The sequence below is a fragment of the Sander vitreus genome, chromosome 19, assembly GCF_031162955.1.
Source record: "Sander vitreus isolate 19-12246 chromosome 19, sanVit1, whole genome shotgun sequence".
NCBI lineage: Eukaryota > Metazoa > Chordata > Actinopteri > Perciformes > Percidae > Sander > Sander vitreus.
In genome coordinates this window covers 3,888,161-3,909,303 of record NC_135873.1, presented here as the reverse complement: position 1 = coordinate 3,909,303, position 21,143 = coordinate 3,888,161, and the positions used below count along the sequence as shown (strand labels likewise).

General features: G+C 40.8%; 1 protein-coding gene across 4 annotated transcripts; it reads right to left on the bottom strand.

The window, feature by feature from the left end:
* Positions 1–1,468: 1,468 nt before the first annotated feature.
* Positions 1,469–17,668, bottom strand: tox4b (TOX high mobility group box family member 4 b). 4 transcript variants are annotated; one of them, XM_078275756.1, is made up of 10 exons: positions 17,558–17,668; positions 14,291–14,359; positions 11,713–11,763; positions 10,020–10,307; positions 9,662–9,922; positions 7,654–7,971; positions 7,304–7,396; positions 4,077–4,721; positions 3,790–3,944; positions 1,469–1,932 (listed from the first exon to the last, which is right to left on the bottom strand). In XM_078275756.1, the coding sequence occupies exons 1-10, from the start codon at positions 17,561–17,563 to the stop codon at positions 1,875–1,877; spliced, it is 1,944 nt and encodes a 647-aa protein (XP_078131882.1). In that variant the 5' UTR covers positions 17,564–17,668; the 3' UTR covers positions 1,469–1,874. The 4 variants fall into 4 exon arrangements, with proteins under 4 accessions (XP_078131882.1, XP_078131879.1, XP_078131883.1 ...); XM_078275753.1 differs by lacking the exon at positions 17,558–17,668 and adding an exon at positions 14,690–15,451; XM_078275757.1 differs by lacking the exon at positions 11,713–11,763.
* Positions 17,669–21,143: the final 3,475 nt, after the last annotated feature.

The window sequence follows — 21,143 nt, the reverse complement described above, 5'->3', positions numbered from 1 at the left end:
TGTCCTTTTTTTGTTACTTTGTAATTTTATTTGATGACTTGTGGCGTATTTTAATGTCATTTGCAGCGCTGCACTGCGCAGCAGCGCCCCCTGTCTTGTGTTAACCACGCTACTTTTTCCCGCCACGGTGGGTTTTCCCGCCATCGTCATCAAACATTTCTACTGACGTCAATCTCGCGATAGAAAGTGCAGTGATGATAGCACACGTGTAAAACCTTTTAACTTTAGTGTTTTTATCAAGTCTATTGACAAACATTTTATATTATTTTCTGCTCTATTTGGTATTTTATCTTAAATTCTCAAGTGTATATTTATAATCTTGCTAAATGTATGTATTATTGTTAAACTGTTTTTTCTTCTGTACACTGTATGGGGTGTACTATATCTTTATTGTATAGTACAATTAATCTGTTTATCTAAATAAATAAGAAAAAAAAACTTTTTTTCTGATATTCAGTGCCTAAGACGGATTCTGCTTGTTATCATGAACAAATAAAAATTATATATATATAAATGAAAAAAGTGTCACCTGTCAAATCAATCAAACAAATGCCACTCCAGCTGAGGTCAAAATGTGCATCACCAAATGTATAATAAAACATAAAATATTTTATTTCACCATTAAAAACATTTCCAGAATATCTACAATAAACCAGGCCAGATCACTGCATCATTTCATTTGACTGTAAACTTTTTTTTGAAAAAAAAACTCCCTTCCTTGATCATTAAACAGACCTGAAAGTAATTTTCTTAAATTAAATACAGTTACGCAAAAAGTAAAGCTTTATATAGTGTATTCCCTTTTCCCTTACAGTAGTGCTGTCAGGGCTGGTGTGTTTATTTCATTACATTCTTTTCACCAAATTTCCCCACAAATGTTCTTCATAAAACTAAATTTGCACCACGTATTTAAAAAGTTCTTATGTTGTGGGGTTTTATAGCAGGAGAGGAGAAAAGAGAACGCCAGAGTTCGTTTTTTTTCCTGAATTTTAGCACCTGTTTTGAAAGTTTGAGTAAAAACCATATGCATGATGGTAGATCATTTCCTCGCCCCCCCCAAGGTGGCTTATAAAGGTGACAAACTCCATTTGGCTGGTGGCAGATTCATTACCAAGTTGTCTCAACATGGCTTCTTAAAAACATTTTGGCCTTTTGTACAACTCCAAACTACCTTTAAGATTGTTTGTGCTTTGCCCAGTTGTTGATTGTTTGTACGTTAAATCTCTAAAGTAGCCACTGACCCTCTCCACGCCAAAGCCCATTACCGAAGAACAATTAAACAAAAATCGCTTCTTAAGATTTCGTTCAAATCAATCAATCCTCAATGTAACAGTAAAGGGAAGAGCGTACACACATGATTTGGAATTATTTAAATTAATAAAAATGAACTCAAGCTTCATGATTTCCATCCTGCACTTTCTTTCTTTTCAAAACAATTAAAACCACCATAATTCAATATAAAATGTCCTTTTTATCAAGTCTATATTTCAGATTCACAATAGATGATCCTTGGAAGTTTCTTCTTTTGCATTTTCTTGAGTTTTCGTCCATTTGTCGTCATCGTGAGCCGTCATTCCCACTGCAGGATTTCCAAATAATTCAGTTACTTCGCTGCTGGAGAGCCACTTGTGCAGATCATAGAAAAGTACATTGTAGTGAATTATTATTATTTTTTTTAAATCTTCAAACCTGCGACTCTCTTGTCTTTGTATTAATTAAGATGACAAAACAAACCATTATTCTGCCGATACCTGAGCCTGGTCATTCATTCATTCATTCATTCATTCATTCCTATGTTCATTTGCATTTCATGTGTTATTCTTTGTCCTTTTCTCTCTGGGTAGCGCTCCTTCTCCGTCAGATGTGTCCTTTCCCTATGTGACGGTGGTGGAGTTCTGCCCTCGGATGGCGCACCAGGCCATGAACACATCTCTGTGGAGGAGAAAAAAAAAAGAAAAAAAAAAGGGTACTACTACGTAACCGGAGATGATGACTGTTTGCTTGCCACAGTATTCCAGTTTCTATCTAATCCATGTATTCCTCCAACTAAATACAGGCTTATTCAGGTCTACTAGGTCCAGGATGCTAGTATGCACCTAACACACTTGTCAGCTGTGTCTGAAGTGTTCACACTATATAGTAATGCCATAGAAGTTTAGTGCTCAAGTTTTAATTAAAGCTTAAAAGGACAATTCCGACGCAAAACAAACCTAAGTGTTATTAACAGATGTGTACTCACTCTGTCGCTCTCTGGGACATGTTTTCATGCTAATCGAATGAGTTTTTAGCTTGAAACAAGCTAGCGCGAACCGCTGATTAGCTTAGAACGCTAGTATTCGGGGCACAGGGAACGTAAAAACAAATCGCTATTTATACCACTAAAAAAGGCTCAAAATATCACCAAACTTCAACGGTAGCATAATGAGGGTCCCTAAATGTTAACCGAAGCATTGAGAACATTGTAAATGTACAGACAGTTTATTGAAAAGATAAGATGCGGGAGCTCCGTGAAAGGGCTACGAGAGAGAGAGCGAGCTACCGGTAGTCAATGCCGCAACACAGCTTCGTACTTCGGGAAACTGGTGGTGTACCTGCAGACATTGTGAAGCTATGGCCACCGAACAGGAGTGTCTGTGTTGCAAGGAGTGCGACCTGTTGCGTCGCGATGCCCAAGAGACGCAGTGTTTTGTACAGTCTGAAGATTTCCCCTCTCTGATAAACAGGGCTGTACTTGAAACTCGGCGACCCAGACCGGAGGGACCAGATGGACAGTTATCCACTGAGTAAGAACACTAGACTAGTTATTCAGAGTGCGATTATTTCAGATATATTGAGCAAATTGCTTTTGATTTTAGTTTGCATCGCCAGCTGTAAGTCATGACTGGTTTCCAAGACGGCGGCGGCATGTAAACATGAACGCGAGTGTCTTTATAATGTATCTTCTCAATAAACTGTCTGTACACTTACAAAGTTCTCAATGCTTCAGTTAACATTTAGGGACCCTCATTATGCTACCGTTGAAGTTTGGTGATATTTTGAGCCTTTTTTAGTGGTATAAATAGCAATTTGTTTTTACGTTCCCTGTGCCCCGAATACTAGCGTTCTAAGCTAATCGGCGGTCCGCGCTAGCGTCTTTCAAGCTAAAAACTCATTCGATTAGCATGAAAACATGTCCCAGAGAGCAACAGAGTGGGTACACATTTGTTAATAACCCCTAGGTTTGTTTTGCGTCGGAATTGTCCTTTAAAACAATTAGTGAATTTAGATTTGTCAATTTTTTTTTTTTTTACATTTGTTACAACTTCACAATTGTAAGAACTGTTTTTGTCTCACATGATGGTAAACTGAATGTCTTTGGGTTTTGGACTGCTAGTTGGCCAAAACCAGCAATTTGAAGACTTTACAATTAGCTTCAGAAAGTTGTGATGAACATTGTTCATTTATTTTCTGATATTATTTGACGAGAGATTCACTGGTTAATCTAAAAAAGAAATATATGCACCTGAATTGATAATTAAATAATTGTTGCTTGCAATCCTAGCTGTAATTCTGAAGACAACGATGATCGTTGTCTGCGTAATGAACACCCGTTTCTCCTTAAAACTGCTCCAGTAAATGTTAAGTTATTAGAGGCCTTTCAAGCTCCTCAGTTCATCACAGCTGAACACAAACACAAAACATCCCCCGACACGTTCAACTACTGTAGTGACACACTAGCCGATTATTACATTTTTTTATTTACAAAACTCTTGGACCCAGACTTGGTGTGCATGTTGCTGGTGTACACACCTGCAGTGTGTGGCGACACACTCGTTGCTACAGTACTCCTTGTCCCAGTCTTTGCTCTCCACAGCGGGCTTGGTGCAGCCGGCGCGCACACAAATGTTACGGCTGGCGGTGGGATTTACACTCGGGACAGGAGCAACGCTCACCTCAACCTCCATCTGAGAGGCAAGACAAAAGACAAATTGACATTTGAGGTATTTATCTGACCCTCCACTTCAAAGCCGCAGACATTAAATGCAACGTTTGGATAAGCTACATTTCCTGTGTTGCTAAAATACATCCAAGCTTACCCCTTCCTCTGCCTCCGCCACTTCCTCTCTTGCCGTCACCACGTCAGCCGACTGGCCCACCTCCACCGTCAGACCAGAGGAGCTCACCGACGTGGGCGTTTCACCGGCTGACGTCACAATGATTGGCACGCTTGAATCTGACTGCCGCGGCGATGGGATGACCTTGATCTGCAGCGGAGGTGGAGCTATGGCAGCTGCTACAGCAGCTCGTGGTTTGGCCTGCAGAGGTGGAGGAGCCTGGGCGTGCACCATCTGCTGCAGCCGGGGCAGAAAAGGGGTGCTCTGCATCTGCTGCAGCGGCGGCGGCTGGCGCGGCGAGGAGGCGGGCATCGCAGTGACTGATACACCGCCGGAGGGCAACTGCGTCTGCTTGATGATGATTTTGGTGACAGCGGGGGGGTTCGGCGGGCTGGGAGCGGGCGCAGGTTGGGGTTTGATGGCGCCGGTGCGCGAGCGCGTGGTGACCTGAGGCAGGTCCACAATGATGTTGGAGGTACAGATGTTAGTGATGGTGTTCTCCTCGGGGTTGTAATGCTGTGACCTGGTGGTGCGAGCGGCTAGGGTGGAGGCTATGGCAGCGTGAGCCGGGGCTGGAGGTGGGGGCGATGGGGGCGACGGGGAGGTGTCCATGACTTCAATAGAGGCCTGAGGAGAGAATGGATGGATACAATAAAGAGTTACAAGTAGAGGTGTAATGAGCAACAGCCAGTAGATGGAGTCTAACCTGGTTGGTCTTATAATACATCTGACTTTGAAGATGAGTCTGGCTTGGACCTCTACATTGGCATAGAAGATCCCCCTGCCTGTTCGCCAAAGTTGACTCTGAGTTCACTTTTGCAGAGCGGTAGCAGAGTTGCAATTGTAAAAAGCTGCCGGTAAAACCCAGCGTTGGAACGTTAGAGGGAATGGCCGCTGACTCGCGCAGATCACTCTCTTTCTCTGTCTAAATGAGTCGGAAGCAGAAAGCAAAACCTAACTTTACTTTAAATTATATTAAAGAGAAATGTTCTGCCCTCATCTTAAAATAGTCATAAATCAATACAAGAACATACTTCCTTGTTTACTGCTGCAATGAAACGCTTGGTTACATTGTAACCAGGATGGGAAATTAGCACCCGCCACCAGCCAATGGCGGGTACTTTTTCAAAGGTGACTTTGCCTTGTATACCAGCCACAGTGGCCGGTGGATTGTAAAACATTCCTTGTAACGGATTGGACAGCTTTTGTCAAAGAATGATGTTGCTAAGAAACAATGCACAATGCTTATAGGAGTCGTGTTACGTTACTGCTAATGAATGCCCAACATTTCCGGATTTTGCTGCTTCATAATAAAAACATTCAAATACCAAAATAATGGAGGACTTTTATTGTGAAGAACTTATGGGAAATTAAACTGTTCACAGCCGGGGCTTTGACCACGCATATTTCCGTCAACTCCAGACTTTTGTCAAGTAGTTTTCAGCGCTAGTCCGTGACACCATGTAGCTGAGCTGAGGTACAGATGAAACGAAAATTATCGGTTAAAAACATGTGGCGACATATCCCCGGTGTTAAGAAACCTGCTGCGGAGTCAGCATTAGCTATGACTGTACAAACTGTTGAGGACGAAGTAAAGAAAAAGAGAAGGTAGCCTACTTTTCAAACAAGTATTGCGCATTGACAAAACGTACAGCGAAAGACAAAACATTTCAGACCGTCCTGCCAACCTGTATTAAACATCAATGTACACTGTAACGATTTTTCAGTCGCTGACAGCTGCTGCCGTTTTAATCCTGTCGGCTCTCTGCTGCTCAGTTCCACACACACCCACACCCACCCACGGTGGATGCAGGAAAAAACGGAGATGAGACGTATACGATGACCTAAATTGAGGACAGCTGCGCTCGTTATTGTAAGTCCAATGATAAGTTAAAGTCCAATAAGTACTTTATTAAACCGTATGAATGCGTGTCCCAGGTTAGGATAGGAAATTAACTAACAATGTAAAGATCAACAAGCCACTGACACATATGTTCAAATTTGATTCATTCAATACATTATTATTTTTTGTCTTAAATCCACCAGCCATTTTCATATTATACCAACATTTGCAGCATCCGGAGCCTTTTTGGTTAGTAGGAAATCTCAGCCCAGAGTAGTTTTATTCTCCCCAAAACAAGTTTCCTTTTTATTTTTAAAGAACTATACAAAAAAGCAACTTTCACTGTCTCTCACAACTTCATTGCAACAAGAATACAAAAGACATCGCAACTTTTATCGCAATTTTTTTACAAAAGCTCCCGCAAAATCAGGCATTTTGGGCCGCAACAACCTCAAAAAAAGGCCGCGAAATCCTGGAGGGACTGTTTAATGCTATGTTACTGAGAAATGAGTCAATATTTTTTTTTTGTTCATTAAACATGTAGGCCTACAATTACTGTAGAATATGACCAAACACAATTTTACCATGGTCTTGCAGGCTTTTTTTGACATCACTTTTTATTTGCCTATATTAATAAAATATGTATTAATAATAAAAAATAATGTATTGAAGCAATTCAGAATATGCTAGTGCACTTTCTTTTATAAATTTGAATTCTGGGAAAAGTGGCTGGTAAAAAATATAAGTGGCTGGTCAAATTGGGCATCCTCCTGGATGAGCGGAGTATCTCGTCACACCCCTACTTAAATTACTGGCTGTTTTTTTTAATTATATTTAAAAACAGAAAATAGGGCTGGGCAATATAAATGATGATGAAAATAAATACCCCAATAGGAAATTTAGAAACTTCGGTATACTGTCGACGAGCAATAGTGTTGAGATTGCCAGACAACCTCCTGAAAACCAACCACATCCTAATAACAAAGCTATTTCCAACCAATCATAATCTTTTAGGAGTGCACTTTGGCACAGCACAGCAGGGTTCCCGCTCACTCAGGAAACGTGTCACAATCTTAAACATAAAGACATGTTATAGATAAACAAGACTTTGGTGGTGATACTTTGGCTACTTAAAGCTCTATGTAGCCACAAAGTGAATAAGACTAAACAGTCCAGTGATGTGTATATTCCTAAATCTGCTGACAACCCGTGCCACCACAAAAGGGAAATATTACAAACCATCTAATAAAGCATGCAGCGTGCACAGTCTCATACACCAGCAGTTAGACCCAGGCCCTGGAACGAGCAGCAAAGCGCTCTGATAAACCGTAACGTTACTATGTGCACGTTCCTTGCAACTACATACCGTGGACATATGTTCAATAATCTGGCCGGCTCTGTACTCCGCCAGCGCCTTCAAGTAATCCTTCTTTGACGCTTCGTTTTTCCTCTTGTAAATCTGAAGAAAAAAAAAGGAAATTCATGCACTGAAATTAGGATTGTGTTTCAATCTCAACACGTTATTAAACCCATGTCAGCTTTTAATACAGCGGAGTGGGTAAGGATACTTTTAAAGACATTTCCTTCAAGCTGAACTCAATCCACTGGAGTCACAGTAAACATATCTAACTAAAAAGATGGACTCATGGATCAATGAATCAACTATTAGCACAAATTTCAAAATCTTGGCAAGAGTTTCCTCCTTTTTCCTCTCACCTGTTTCTGCTCCTCCCCCAGGCTGTCCCACATGGAGGCCACTATCTTAGACACTTCTCCAAACGTAGCGTTGGGGTTTTGTCCCTTAATAGCTGCCTGCGTGTCCCTGAAGAACAAAGCGTAGGCCGACACAGGTTTCTGAGGTTCGTTGGGGTCTTTCTTCTTCTTCCCCTTCTTCCCTCCTGCTCCTCCTTTCCGCCCGGCAGCTGGAGAGATGCTGGAGGTGGGGGCCGAGAGCGGGGAGTCTGACAGGGAGGGATCGAGGGAGATGACTCCGGGAGAGACAGCCAGAGAGACCGGAGATTCTACCAGGACGCTCTAGTTGGAGGGGAAGAAAAAAATTATCAATAAAAAAGTATTCACAAATAATTTTCTCTCTCTTTTTAAATCCTGCTTACACAACAAGGAACACCTTTACAAGTTTTTAATTTGACAAATTTGTCATGACCAAAAGAACAAGATCCAGGGTACAAGCGGCCAAAATGGGTTTCCTCAGGAAGGTGGCTGGCGTCTCCCTTAGAGATAGGGTGAGAAGCACAGTAATCCGTGACGAGCTCGGAGTAAAGCCGCTGCTCCTTTGCGTCGAAAGGAGCCAGTTGAGGTGGTTCGGGCATCTGGTAAGGATGCCCCCTGGGCGCCTCCCTAGGGAGGTGTTCCAGGCACGTCCAGCTGGGAGGAGGCCTCGGGGAAGACCCAGGACTAGGTGGAGGGATTATATCTCTAACCTGGCCTGGGAACGCCTCGGGATCCCCCAGTCGGAGCTGGTTAATGTGGCCCGGGAAAGGGAAGTTTGGGGTCCCCTGCTGGAGCTGCTCCCCCCGCGACCCGACCCCGGATAAGCGGAGGAAGATGGATGGATGGAAATTTGTCTCTGAGGGCAGCATCACTGACCAGTAAAAACCATGTATCTCCAAAGGTGGTGGTTTTGAATTTCTCAGGTAAACTGAAGTGTTCCTTTATGGATTTAGAAAACAAACTAAAGTATCTATAAAATATCATCAAGTTGAAAACATGAAACGAGGGCCAACTAAAGCTCTGTTAAAACGTATACATATATTCTAGGGGTGGAACGGTACACTGAAGTCACGGTTCGGTTCATACCTCGGTTCAGACATCATGGTTCGGTTCAATGGAGGGAAAAGCAAAACAAAAATGCAGAAGGCAATTTTTTTATTTATTGTGCATGTCTCAGGCTGTACCACCTAGTGGCATCCAGTCTCTCCCCTGAGCTAGCTGCAACAGCCTGAGTGTTTAAAGTAAGATGTAAACAGTAAGTACCCCACATCATCTCCAGACTCTATCTGGAACTTGTAAACAAAATAAGACAATCAGCTAGCTAGTAGTGTGATATGGGAGACAAGCGCTGCTCTCATATGTGAATGCACAGAGCAGGGATGTTTAAAAAAAAAAAAAAAAAGCCGCTTCGGTTACACAGAGCAGTTGACGAGTTTTGGCGTTAGTTTAACAGCCGAGCTAACAGCAAACAGCGGAGCTAACAGTGGAGTTAACAGCTAACGGGGGAGCTAACAGCTAACAGCGGAGCAAATAGCGAAGCAAACGGGTCTGAAGGCCATTTGTGGTCGAGGCAAGAAGGGATACAGCTACGTCCGTGTTTGGTTTGGAAGGGACTAGTTTGCTTCATGTGGCCCATGGTGTGTGGATTCACTGGACCGACTCGACATGTAGGTAGGCATGGATGTATTGTAGGCGGAGCTCGGGAGTTTCAGAGCTAAGGGGGGCTTCTTTAGGTGTCCCTAAATAAACGCATATCTAACAGTAGTTCCGCATTACATTAATTAATTTGCACGCAAGTTTTATTTATTTTTATACCGTGTAGTCTCCGTGTAAATTCATGTACCGAACCGAGACGCCCGTACCGTTTTGTTTCAATACGAATACATGTACCGTTCCACCCCTAATATATTCCAACACATTTTTGGGAAATTTCCCATGTTGGTGTTGATTTACAGCGAATCTCAATCCCATTGTCCTATCCTTTAAGACTCACTCTTCTAAAGTCATCCATGTCGTCATCCTGGAGCGAGCTGGTGGGCGACGCCGTGGCCGACAGAGGGTTATCAGGCGACTGGGGGTGTTGCAACATGTTCCCGCCTCCCAAGCCGAGCCCCAGTTGAGCGCTGAGCTCTGACTGGTCGATGGTGGTCAGCTGGTTGGATCCCAGCAGGCCCTGGCTCATGTCACCCAGCGGGACGTCGATGGTCACTGGAGACGAGCTGCTGAACTGAGAGCCGATGGGATGACCGAGATCCTGGAGATGGAAAGAAAAATGTGAGAGAATGTAACTGGTGTTTGATACAGAGAAGACTTCAGATGGTTTCAAATGTCCTGTACTCAAATGTCCTCACCATTCCCAGTGACGACCCCAACAAAGCACTTCCTCCTGACTGGTTGATGACTCCCAGACTGAGGTGCTCCAGTCCCTGTGAGGGCGCGTTGACGAAAGTGGAGGCGAACGAGGGGTCGTCCCCTTCGACCACAGCGTTCCCGGGTACCACCACGCTGTCGGAGGGGCCGGTGTCCGACAGCTCCCCGAAATGGGACACCACATCCGACACGGTGAGCGCCGAGTCTGGATCCAAGGAGATGGGAGGTATTTCGAACTCCTCATCGCCGAGGCTGGGAGTGTGGAACGTCTGGAATGAAGATGGCGGACGGGAGCCAAAGAGGAAAGAGAAGACGAGAGAAGTAAAAGAAGAATGGAAGGAAGAGAAAACAAAGTTTGTGAGAAATTGGGGTGAAGAGGAGTAAACAACCATTCGGAAAGAAAGGTAAAAGAGCCACAAGAAAGTTGGGAAAAGACTAGTCAGTAGTTACAGCTTCACTTAACACAGATTTATTATTTTGGACAAAAGTTCATTCCAAAGACGTACTTTAAGATGAATTTTCATAGATTATAATACTGAAATATCGCTAAAATACTGTGTGTCAGGAGTGATCGAGTCAGGTGTGGAAAATTGCAGTGTTCAGGGGCTTGTGTCACAGAGCAAGAATAGAGGCTTAGCAGGCTAACTTTGGGTATAACTCAGGTTTCTGGTAACATAAAGCGACCTCACTTGTAACTGGGGTAGATCACCACTGTAACATTTGCTGCAGGGCCTCTGATGAAGCTTAACCTCAGAGGATCAGATCAAAACTAGGGCTGCATGAAATGAGAAAAATACGCGATGACGGTGTTGAATAACGCGATAACGATATAACTTGCGATAAACAATCAGATAGCAAAGTGTACTCGGTTCTGCCTTTCTGCTGTTGCTAAAAATACAAAAACATTCTTGTTGAATAAAAAAAAATAAAAAAAGAAGAAGAAGAAGAAGAAGAAGAAGAAATCCCCCCCCCCCCCCCTAATATTCTTGTACTGAACCAAAAATAAATCCCTGAGTCTTTCGCGATAAGTTGAACTTGCTTTCTGACACAGACCCCTGGTCATGCACCAAAAAAGAAAAGAAAAAAAATGAGAATGCTGATGATTGCAATATTACTGAAAAGGTTTGTGCAGAAAACCACAACTTCAGAACAAGTTTTAGGTATGAATAGGTTACGTTTAGGTGTAAGTATGGTATGACGTATGGTATGTAAGTATGGTTCGGTGATGTGACATTGTAGGGGATGACACTGATAATGCCATGCCTGCAAAATGCTCTCGAACCTGTTTGCAGATGTGTTTCGCTCCTACTTTTTTATAATTACTATTCCTCTAAAATTGTTTTTGGATGCACTGCGCTGCCGAGGCAAAGTTCGTTTCTCTTTTTCTAATGTTTCTGTCTATTCTGATGACGGAACAGCACTTAAGAGATGTATAAATTAAACTGTTATTAGCCTGAACCTAAATGTACATTGTGTACTTCCATCAACCCATCATAGAATGAGTCAGATTTGCAGTTATTTTTATTTTATTTCTGGCATTGTGTTTGATGATTTACTCGCTGTAAACAAGAAGCTTGTTTCCTAAATGACAGAAAAAAATAAATAAAATAAAAAGGTGTCTGAATTTAAGCAGAAGGGGTAGTGAAATATAAAGTATTTATAAATAATTCATACTCCACCAGCAGATCCAGCGAGGTTGAAGAGGTCAATGGGTTTAGTGGCACACTAAAAAATGTGAGTATGTCAGTAAGTGCACGTTGATTACAAATGCCATGGGTCATATTTGTTTGTTTTTATATGTACTCATTAAATGGTTCATACATACAGAACAAAGGCTTTATTTTGTACGACTCACACATGACAAAAAAACAAAATATCAACATGGTTGAAATGCTAGAAAATATAATTAGCACCTGCTAAGTATTAAGTTAGAAATGATAGAGTTTGAGGATGGTTGTAGTGAGGTCAACGCTGATTTAAAACTTTGGTGCGTGAGCCTGATTGGCCCCAGGTTGTGCACCTAATGTATTGCTATTACATTCAAGTCACGGAGCTAAGCATCCATTTTTCCTGAAATACCTGGCGATCTTTAAAAAACCTAGAAGACAGTTTGAAAACACTTACCGGTGTACTGAAGGTATTTCCAGACTCTTTAAACCTGTGGTTCTCAAACTTTTGACATCAAGGACCCCCAAACTGACACAAATTAGACCACGGACCCACATTTGATTCGATTTTGTCCCAGGGTCCCCATCTGATAGGAGTTTTGCATTTAGATGTTTTATTACAGAAAGTCTATGAAAGCCATGACCAAAAAAGTCATACATTCTGTCACTGTGTTACTTATGGATGGAAATAGTGAAAATAAATTATTCCACTTTTTGCTGGGGACCCTGTGGAACCCCCTCAAAGGAACCCTGAAAGTCCCCGAACCCCACTTTGAGAACCATTGCTTTAAACCACCTGGATATAGATTGCGACTTCATTTCCTAATCTCCTGGCTGACAAAAAAAAAAAAAAATGTATTGTACTGCATGAAAAAATAAAAAAATACTGAAATGTAACTTAATATTGACAAATATATCTAATAGAGGATGTTTTTTCCATTTTGATTCAATTGTACAAATTAAGCAAGCTATGATTTCCCTAAGGAAATTGTTGTGTCAAGGTGGTCCAAATCCTGATTTAGTTTATCTCGCTTTCCATTTATAGTTAGTAGATGACAACTTAAAGCCAACCTGGGGGTCTGGACCCTCCAAATGGGTCACAAGATGATTAAAGGCCCTGACACACCAACCCAATAATCGGCCGTCGGACAGTCTGGCGAGGTCCGTGACTCGAGTCTGTTCGGCGTGTTCCGTGCCCTCGTCCGTCGGCCTTCATTTTGGCCGACTTGACTTGCTGAGTTGGTGGGCCGGGAGTCGGACTCAATGACCAATCTGATTGGTGGAGTGCTAACCCGGAAATGGCGAGCAGGATGAGTGACGAACACCTCTCAAAATCTGATGAAAATCTTTTAAACTGACCATTGTCGATCTGAAATGAAGACAGATTCAGCAACTGCATGGCCTATTTCTCGCTTAAAATGTTTTCAGAAACACGTTTCAGTGAACTATTTTCGTAAAATACGAGATCGTATTTCAAACAAGCCGCCATTATGGTCAGCTGGAGAAGCCAGAACCACGTGGCGCGTTCGTCATTTCAGGTTTTCATTTTTTTGTATTACGTCTCGCGCACGCACAGAACAAGTCGGCGTCGCTTCGGTGTGTTCCGAGGCACTTTTTGGACCTCGGGGAGCCGACTGATCAGTCCGACTGCCTTTTCTGCCGACGGTCAGCCGTCGGGTTGGTGTGTCACGGCCTTACCAAGATAGGAAAGCAGACTTTTTGGATTTTGGATGAATTACTGGACAATTTTACCTATAAATTATTCAACTAAAACAATCTAAAAAGTTCGAATCACTCTTTGGTTAAACAAGTCACAATTCATCAACACATGAAAACTGTGACAAGAGGTCCAAAGTAGTTATAACTTTGTTTTAAGGTGCCTCAAGTCAAAACGTTTGGGAGCCAGAGGCTTCAACAAAAGCCACATTTACTAGCACATTTACTTTCACTTTTACTCTTAAGGTTTAAGCTTTATTTCATAAATGTGTATATGGTCTTTGTTTTAGGCAAAGTGAGGGTGGGAAACCCAGATATTTCTATGGATTAGGGAACAGAGTTGCAACTTCGGAAACTGGTTAAAAATGTTTCAATCATAGAGCAGATGTAATGTCTTTCATCAAGGTGGTTAGAATCGTCTTTGAAGGTTCTGGGAACATCGTCAGAGCAGCAGTGAGTGTTGAACAACCTTCTGGGTTCTTCAAAGATTGCCAGGTAGTTATCTTTTAGAAAAGCAAATGCTTATGCCATCAAAACAGAGTTGGTCGTGTAAAAATTAAAATCCATGTTTCCAGAGCCATTGTTTGTTTAGTTTTCAGGTAAATCCACATGATGTGCTATTTTAATGCCGGATATGTTGGATCATGAACATGAACACGCACTACTTACAAGTCGGAAACTCAAAAGTACAATTCAGATATGACATGAGAGCTGCTTTAGCTCTGTGACTCTAATGTTAATGGTAATAAATGATGTGATGCGTGATTATAAGTCCACAGGAGGGGGGGGACGGAGGGGCTCCATAGCAATAAACAAAAACCTGTCCGAGGGAAATGAAATGCCAAATCATTCAAGATATAAAGGCCTACCTCTGATGAGGAGAGGAAGGGATGGCCAGACCCAGCAATTGTCAGGTAGTTGTCACTGCCTCCAGGGAACTGAAAGATTCAGGTGCACAAGTTAGGAAAAATGTTATTGCTTTAGAAGGAAGAAGTCAATGTCACCCATATTCTCCAAAACCAGAGTTCATCTGCATTTTTTTGGACATTAAAACACACAGTGACACTCCCATCCAACAAGCAATGGTGAGGCAGTAGGGCTAAGAATAATCAAAACCAGCAACAACAACAGGCAATATATCTACACACTGAGATGCATTTGGTTTAATGGCAGCCTTTTGTTATTTCAAATATGCAAAGTCTATACAAATAAGTAGCACTGTGACCGTTGTGTGAAAGACGTGTCCCCCATTCATAAGATAGAGTCACCTTATTGTCAGTGTCAAATCCATTAAAAGACTGCGGATCCAAGAACTCTGGATCACCGTCGTGCTGTCCAGTACCGTCCGCTAAATCCGAATAAAAATTCAGGTCCATCTTTTCAACTGGGCCTCATACGTTGTGCTATGAGGCCCCTCTACTATTCAACAAGATGTTGCGCAAATAACCGAAACCCTATATTGTAGCTATATTTCAAAATGTGTGTGGTTAAAGTCGTTTCAGATAGCTAGTAAGTGGAAATACTACGTCCCAAATGCACGGTCTAAATGAGCTGCAATGTTATTTCTTATGAAACCGACAGCACTGACAGCTTTTGCACAGATGTTGGGCTAGTTCACGCGACTAAAACGGAGCATGTGTACGCCAGCAACCGTGCCAAAAATAGCCTGTCTGCTGTCTGGCTATAGCTACCCAGAGGTAACGTGGCTGTTACCCGTCTTTCTTGCTGACTTGTCCTACCACGGTTTAGCTTTAGCTGGCTTTGACGCAAGGCTGCAGTACTGCTCACTTCACGACCAGCCTGGCGCCCGACTGTCTGTCGGTCCTCGCTCAAACCAACGTTCAATCAATGAGCCGCAGCTTGCGGACGCGGAGAAATGTAACGGACTAACGTTATATGCTAATTATGCTCGAGAAATCTGGAAAACGACCGTTTCAAGGTGTCTGACAGGGGAGGCAGACCACCGAATCCGTTTTGCTTCGTGTTGGCCCGGGACAGGTTGCTCAATGGATCCAGAGCCACGGATCATGATCTGGAATGGGGGTCACAGCCGGATGTTGAGCGATACGGTTTCAAATTAAAAACAGATAACAGCTTCTTTTTTTTTTAACGATTTAGTTAAGATGAAAAAAAAAAAACACCAAATTATTGAACAACATTACAGTACTACCCACAAGGCAAAATTACAGTGACAAAATATGTGTCATAACCATGGCCTGATAAAACACCCCGCCCCACACACACACACACACACACACACACACACACACACACACACACACACACACGAAGTGGGCAATACCATTTGTTTTTGGTCATCACCTAAGACAATACCAATATATTTTATTCCTAAAAGCAGCACATTTTTGTCATGAGGGGGAGGGCAAAATGTATTTTTAACATTAAGCTAGCAGATTTACCATTTGCCCATAACGAGGAATGAGGAAAACCCCATGACAATTAGGTTGTTCTTTTTGAAGTGTTGGAGATTTTACCCCTATTTCCCTTTTACTTTGCCAGGAACTCCTATTCTGGAATCACACTAAATGACACAAGGGTTTCTGTGTGTCAGTTAAAATGGGTTTTATTTGATTAAACACACATTTGGGAATATACTTACTATATTATTTAGGAATATACAACTATTTTTAAATTAAAGAGATTTGTATTAAAACAACTTGATTGTGGATTAAAGTTTTTAAAAATGAATTTTGGGTAACATATTGTTTGAATGTCCATATTGGTATCTGTACCTGAAATCCTGTTTTGGTCAGGCTCATTTACCGCATAACCGCTAATTTATACATTTTATGATTCTTGATTTTATTTTGAAAGCCACGACAGGAAGCCGCCTGTCACTTTGTTCTGCTCACAGGCTAAGATAGTGACAAATTTTATTTTAATTTTTTTGATTTTATCTTTTAAAGGCCGAAAGCTGGCAGCTTATATTACCTGCTGTTCTTTCCAACGGTTCGGTTTAATGCAATGCTGAAACGAAGTAAATTAGTGAAACAGAGAGCCATATAGTGATAGACGAATAAAGCCTTATAAACCTTTGGGGCTTCAAACGCAGTGACATCTGGTGGGTTGCAAGACGTATAGCAGCCATTAAGACGGCCAGAAGCACTAACCTCTCTGATTTTAATAGTTTTAGTCTCATAAGCAATACAAGTTCAACACGCCTGTGTGTTATTATATCTGTAAGACTTCTGATCAGAAGTGATGCGTTAAATGTAGATGGTATTGTGCAATGTGTTACAGTAAATTAATTCATGAATTGATTTAATTCATTAGCCAAAAAGCCTACACATTTTACTGACACAAAACATTAATGTACCTTATTGGTGTAGTTTAGGCTCTGTCACTGTGGGCTTACGTGTTTTAACTTCATGGTTGTAGCCTATTTATGTAACATTTCATTATGAATCGAAATGTGATGTGACTGGAAAATGATATTCATTATCACATTGCACAGCTTTGTGCAATGTGTAGGGGAGTTAGCTGAGTTCACCAACAGTGGTTTGACATGAATAGGTCAAAAGGTCAGGCCGCATAATAGATTTATAGCAATTTTTAATATTAAAAAATATTTTTAAAATCATAGGATGTTTGTTTTTTGTTTTTTTAAATGAAGCTTTGTGTTATGTGTAGGGGGTTAGCTGAGTTCATCAGAAGTATTTTGACATGAATAGGTCAAAATGGCAAGCCGCATAATAGATTTTTCGAATGTGTCGAATATCCAATGTCCAATATAAAACCAACTTTACCACGGTCTCCCATCTCTACATATGTCTATGGATTACAATAACCTTTTAAAAGACGTAGCCTACAACTGTGTATGAACTGTTTCAGTGCCGGGGTAGCTTTAAACACTTTACATGATTAATTAATTAACACAAGGATCAATAACTTTTACTCACCCCGTATTTGAATCGTTAAATAGATGAGGTAAAGTTACATTAACCGATTTAATAAAGGGATAATACATGAAACATTCCGGTTGACGCGCTCGCAACAAGGCCATCATTGTTGTGTTTGTGACAACCAAAGATCGTGTGTTATAATTGATCATTATATATGATCACAAAGGTGATTCTTTTATTAAGTCAAACATTTCTAATGCCAACTACTCTTACCTCCATGCTCACCCCCGAAACCTGATTAATGTTTTGTTTTTATCCCACTTTTGCAAGAGAACTTCGCCCAGAATTGATTTCCTTAAATATCACAAGGCACCGGCTTCCGGATTGTACGTACAAGTGGAAGTGACCACATCACGCAAAGAGGAAATGGGACGTTGGCGTTCCAGAATAAAAGGCAGTTAAACTAGCATCTCTCTTTTATTGTGGTGGTGACACTTTGTCAATATAGAAGTTAAACATCCAAGATGAGAGGCGTTAAAGAAAAAAATAAGGCTTCCGTCAGTGTCTTTTATATTAAAAACCCATCTGTTTTCTTTACGTCATTTATAAAGCAAAAATAACAACAGAAAATCACTAGTTCCAGCTTCACAAAGGTGAGGTTTTGTTTTTCTCTTATATATTATTACATTGAATATTTTGGGTGTTTTGGACTGTTGGTCAAACTAAACATGTTACCTTGGGCTCTGGAAAGTTATGATGTGTAAATAGTTTTCACTGTTTTCTGACATTTTCTAGACTAAACAATTAATCAAAAAAGAAAACAGATTATTCAATAATAAATATATTTGTTAGTTGGAGCCCTCCAAGACTGACACTATTTTCCTAACTAAAAAATAAGTGGACTCTATAAAATATTTTAATCAGTAAGGCCACTTTTTGTTCTCTTTGGTTAATTATTTTGTCAAAATCTAAAGTTTCTTTAGGTGTATAGTATCAAAAAAATGAAACATTTTCATTACAATTTTAACTATTATTAATAATAATTAATAATAATAAAAATCAAATGTCATGTTTGAGATGCTGTTATTGGCATTTTTACCTGATACATTACTTAAATAATTGAGTATCAACATTCTTCCCAGTCAACAGGCAAATCAATCTAAGCATCTTGATCACACATTCTTATAAATCATAGTCCCAATATCAGCCAACAAAAACATTCTTATTATTTAACAAAAGGATCACAAATGTTGTAACTTTTCTTTCAAAATTGCTTTATTTCTTCCCGTATTTTCTCGAGCAAAGTTTTTTTATGATTCCTTTTTTTTTTATATTAATGTAATTAAAAAAAGATAAAACTTGGGATCTTTTTATTTTTTTGTCTTTATGTACAAGCAAGAAAAAAAACGAGTTTTGGAAATAACAATGAACATTAAAGAATTCCTGCACGATAACACTGTAAAAAAAAGAAAAAGAACAAAAGCATTAGAGTGGAATCAAACACCTCTCCTTAATTTAGCCACACACACACACACACACACACACACACACACACACACACACACACACACAGACACACAGACACACACACACAGTAATCTATAACAAACTGTGAGTAAAACGGTGGAGTACTTTTCAAACCAATACGTGAATCAGGAATCTGTAAGAGATTAGACTTTTGAAAGATGCCCAGCAAAAACCTGGTTGATGGGTTCTGGGGTTTTCATTTCACACTGCAAAAACCTCTCCCCTTACAAGTCTTTTATGTGATAAAGACAAAACAGGCTTTAGAAATGGCTGGCGCGCGCACGCACACGCACGCACGCACACAGCTGATATTCTCATTAGAAGGAATGGAAAACACCATGTGTCAAATGAACAGCTGTATCATTCATACACAAACACATTTTTTCTCCCATTGACATTTTGACAGCATGCAATGCAATGGTCCTCTCCATGATGGTCCAGAGTGTCAACAATACTGTTTCATTTGTCTTTTTCCGAGGCCTTCACAACGACACCCACAAAGTCTGACCCCACTTTTTTCAAACACACTCTACGTCATTGTCTACTCTAACATGACTATTCACATGCAGTCTGAGTCCGACGTGGGCCAGTTTATGGCACGACAGAGAAGACCTCACAAATCCGTAAAAGTTGAGCATAAAGAGCTAGCCTGGATGCCAGCCGAACTTAGCCCCGCCCACAACATTCGAGGTCGGGAAGTTCGGTCTGGACTTGATCCGTTGAGGAGCAATTATGCTCGAACAAGATCTGTTCGGACCAATCAAATTGTAGGACAGATGATCGACAGTAACAGAATCCACCACGTCACCAAAGAGCGCTTGGGTTGAATTTGTTTACAACAGGTGGCTGCCGCTGGAGAATTGAGATGTGTAGACTCCACCATCACGTCTGTTACAGAAGATATCGACAGGGCATTCATTTTAAAATCCTCCTTGGCCTGTCAAACTGATAGGCGTGGCTGCGACTCAGCTGTTCAGAGTGGCAGAGGCTGGTTTTAGAAACGTGAAGTTTGTTTCAACGGCCAATAGAAGTCGGTTGGTAAGTCAGATATAAACTATGAATAAAATGATCATTAATCCATTTTATTTCTGCGTTACAAACAGCTTTAGGAAATGACAGAGTTTTAGGCGGGCCGGAGCCTCAACAACCGCCGAAAGCACGGTTGCGTTATATGGTGGAGAGAGATAGAGAGAGACTGAAGAGAGGGAGCGCCCAGCGGCGTTAGAACAAAGCCGTGAATCAGAGAAATAAAACGTGTTTTCGCCGATTCATCTCTAGAAATGCAACTGTAGCAAGCATGTCACTATCACTAACGTTATCCGCATTTATATTTACACGCAACAAATGACATATCCAGCTTCAAAAAAGTCTAAAAGTCGGAAGTTAGAACGAATGCATTGTGCAGAGAGTGGTTGCTATGGAGACGATACACGGTGTTGAGTTCTGTTGACAGTTGAGTTGAGTTCTGTTGCTCTGTTTGGTTGGAGATCTATCCAATGAATGCAGAGGCATTTTCTTTCCTGGTTCGGTTGGAACACGCCCCATAATCACAGCCCAATGGAGCGGCTTCAGACTCACATTCTGACTAGAATCTGAGTATGACCACGTCAGGCTACATAAAGACAGCTCATCTTGGTATAAGTAACGGATTCCTATTTCCATTATTAGCAGAGCACACTGCTGGTGTTTGACTGTTTTGCAGATAAAGATATGCGTCACTTGGTAAATGCAAATCACTTCTGTAATCCGTGTTCTTGAAAGTATGGAGTAGCAGGTGTATAGAAGCCCATATTTACTAAAAAAAACTCAAAAAGACTGAGTGACCAAGTCAAAATTATGAGATAAAAAGTCATAATATCTCATAAATAATTTTGATTGAAGTATTTTTGGCTTTTTTTTAAATTTATTTTTTTTATCTCAAATTAGATTTTTTTTATCTCATAAATTTCCCTTACTAAGTCACAATTTTGTCTGAGTAAGACAAAAATTTGGTTGACCTCATAATTATGACTTCGGACTTAGTAAGTTAAAAATAGATTTTTTTTATCCAATAACTTTGACCAAGTAAGTCATCATTTTGACTTTGTATCTTTTAATTTTGACTTAGGAAGTACAATTGGAAATTGATATTTTTATAGATCTAATCATTTTAAATGTATTATTTCACTAAAAGTTTCACTTTTCATAGTTTTAATTTGAGTTAGGAAGTCAAATGTACGGTGAGTCATAAGAGGTGGCAAACGCAAATGTTGAGCATTTTTATTTTCATCATGACCGTTTCATTTATCTTTTTAACCTTTTCCTGGCAAAAATGGGACTCCATACAGGAGAA

Bases quoted from the DNA above. Each gene is read 5' to 3' on its own strand.
- tox4b (XM_078275753.1), bottom strand. From the start codon at position 14,797: ATGGACCTGAATTTTTATTCGGATTTAGCGGACGGTACTGGACAGCAC. The intron at 9,923-10,019 runs GTGAGGACATTT...TTCCATCTCCAG, and splicing joins TGGGGTCGTCACTGGGAATG to GATCTCGGTCATCCCATCGG. The intron at 1,933-3,789 runs GTGTGTACACCA...TCTCCTCCACAG, and splicing joins TGTGTCGCCACACACTGCAG to AGATGTGTTCATGGCCTGGT.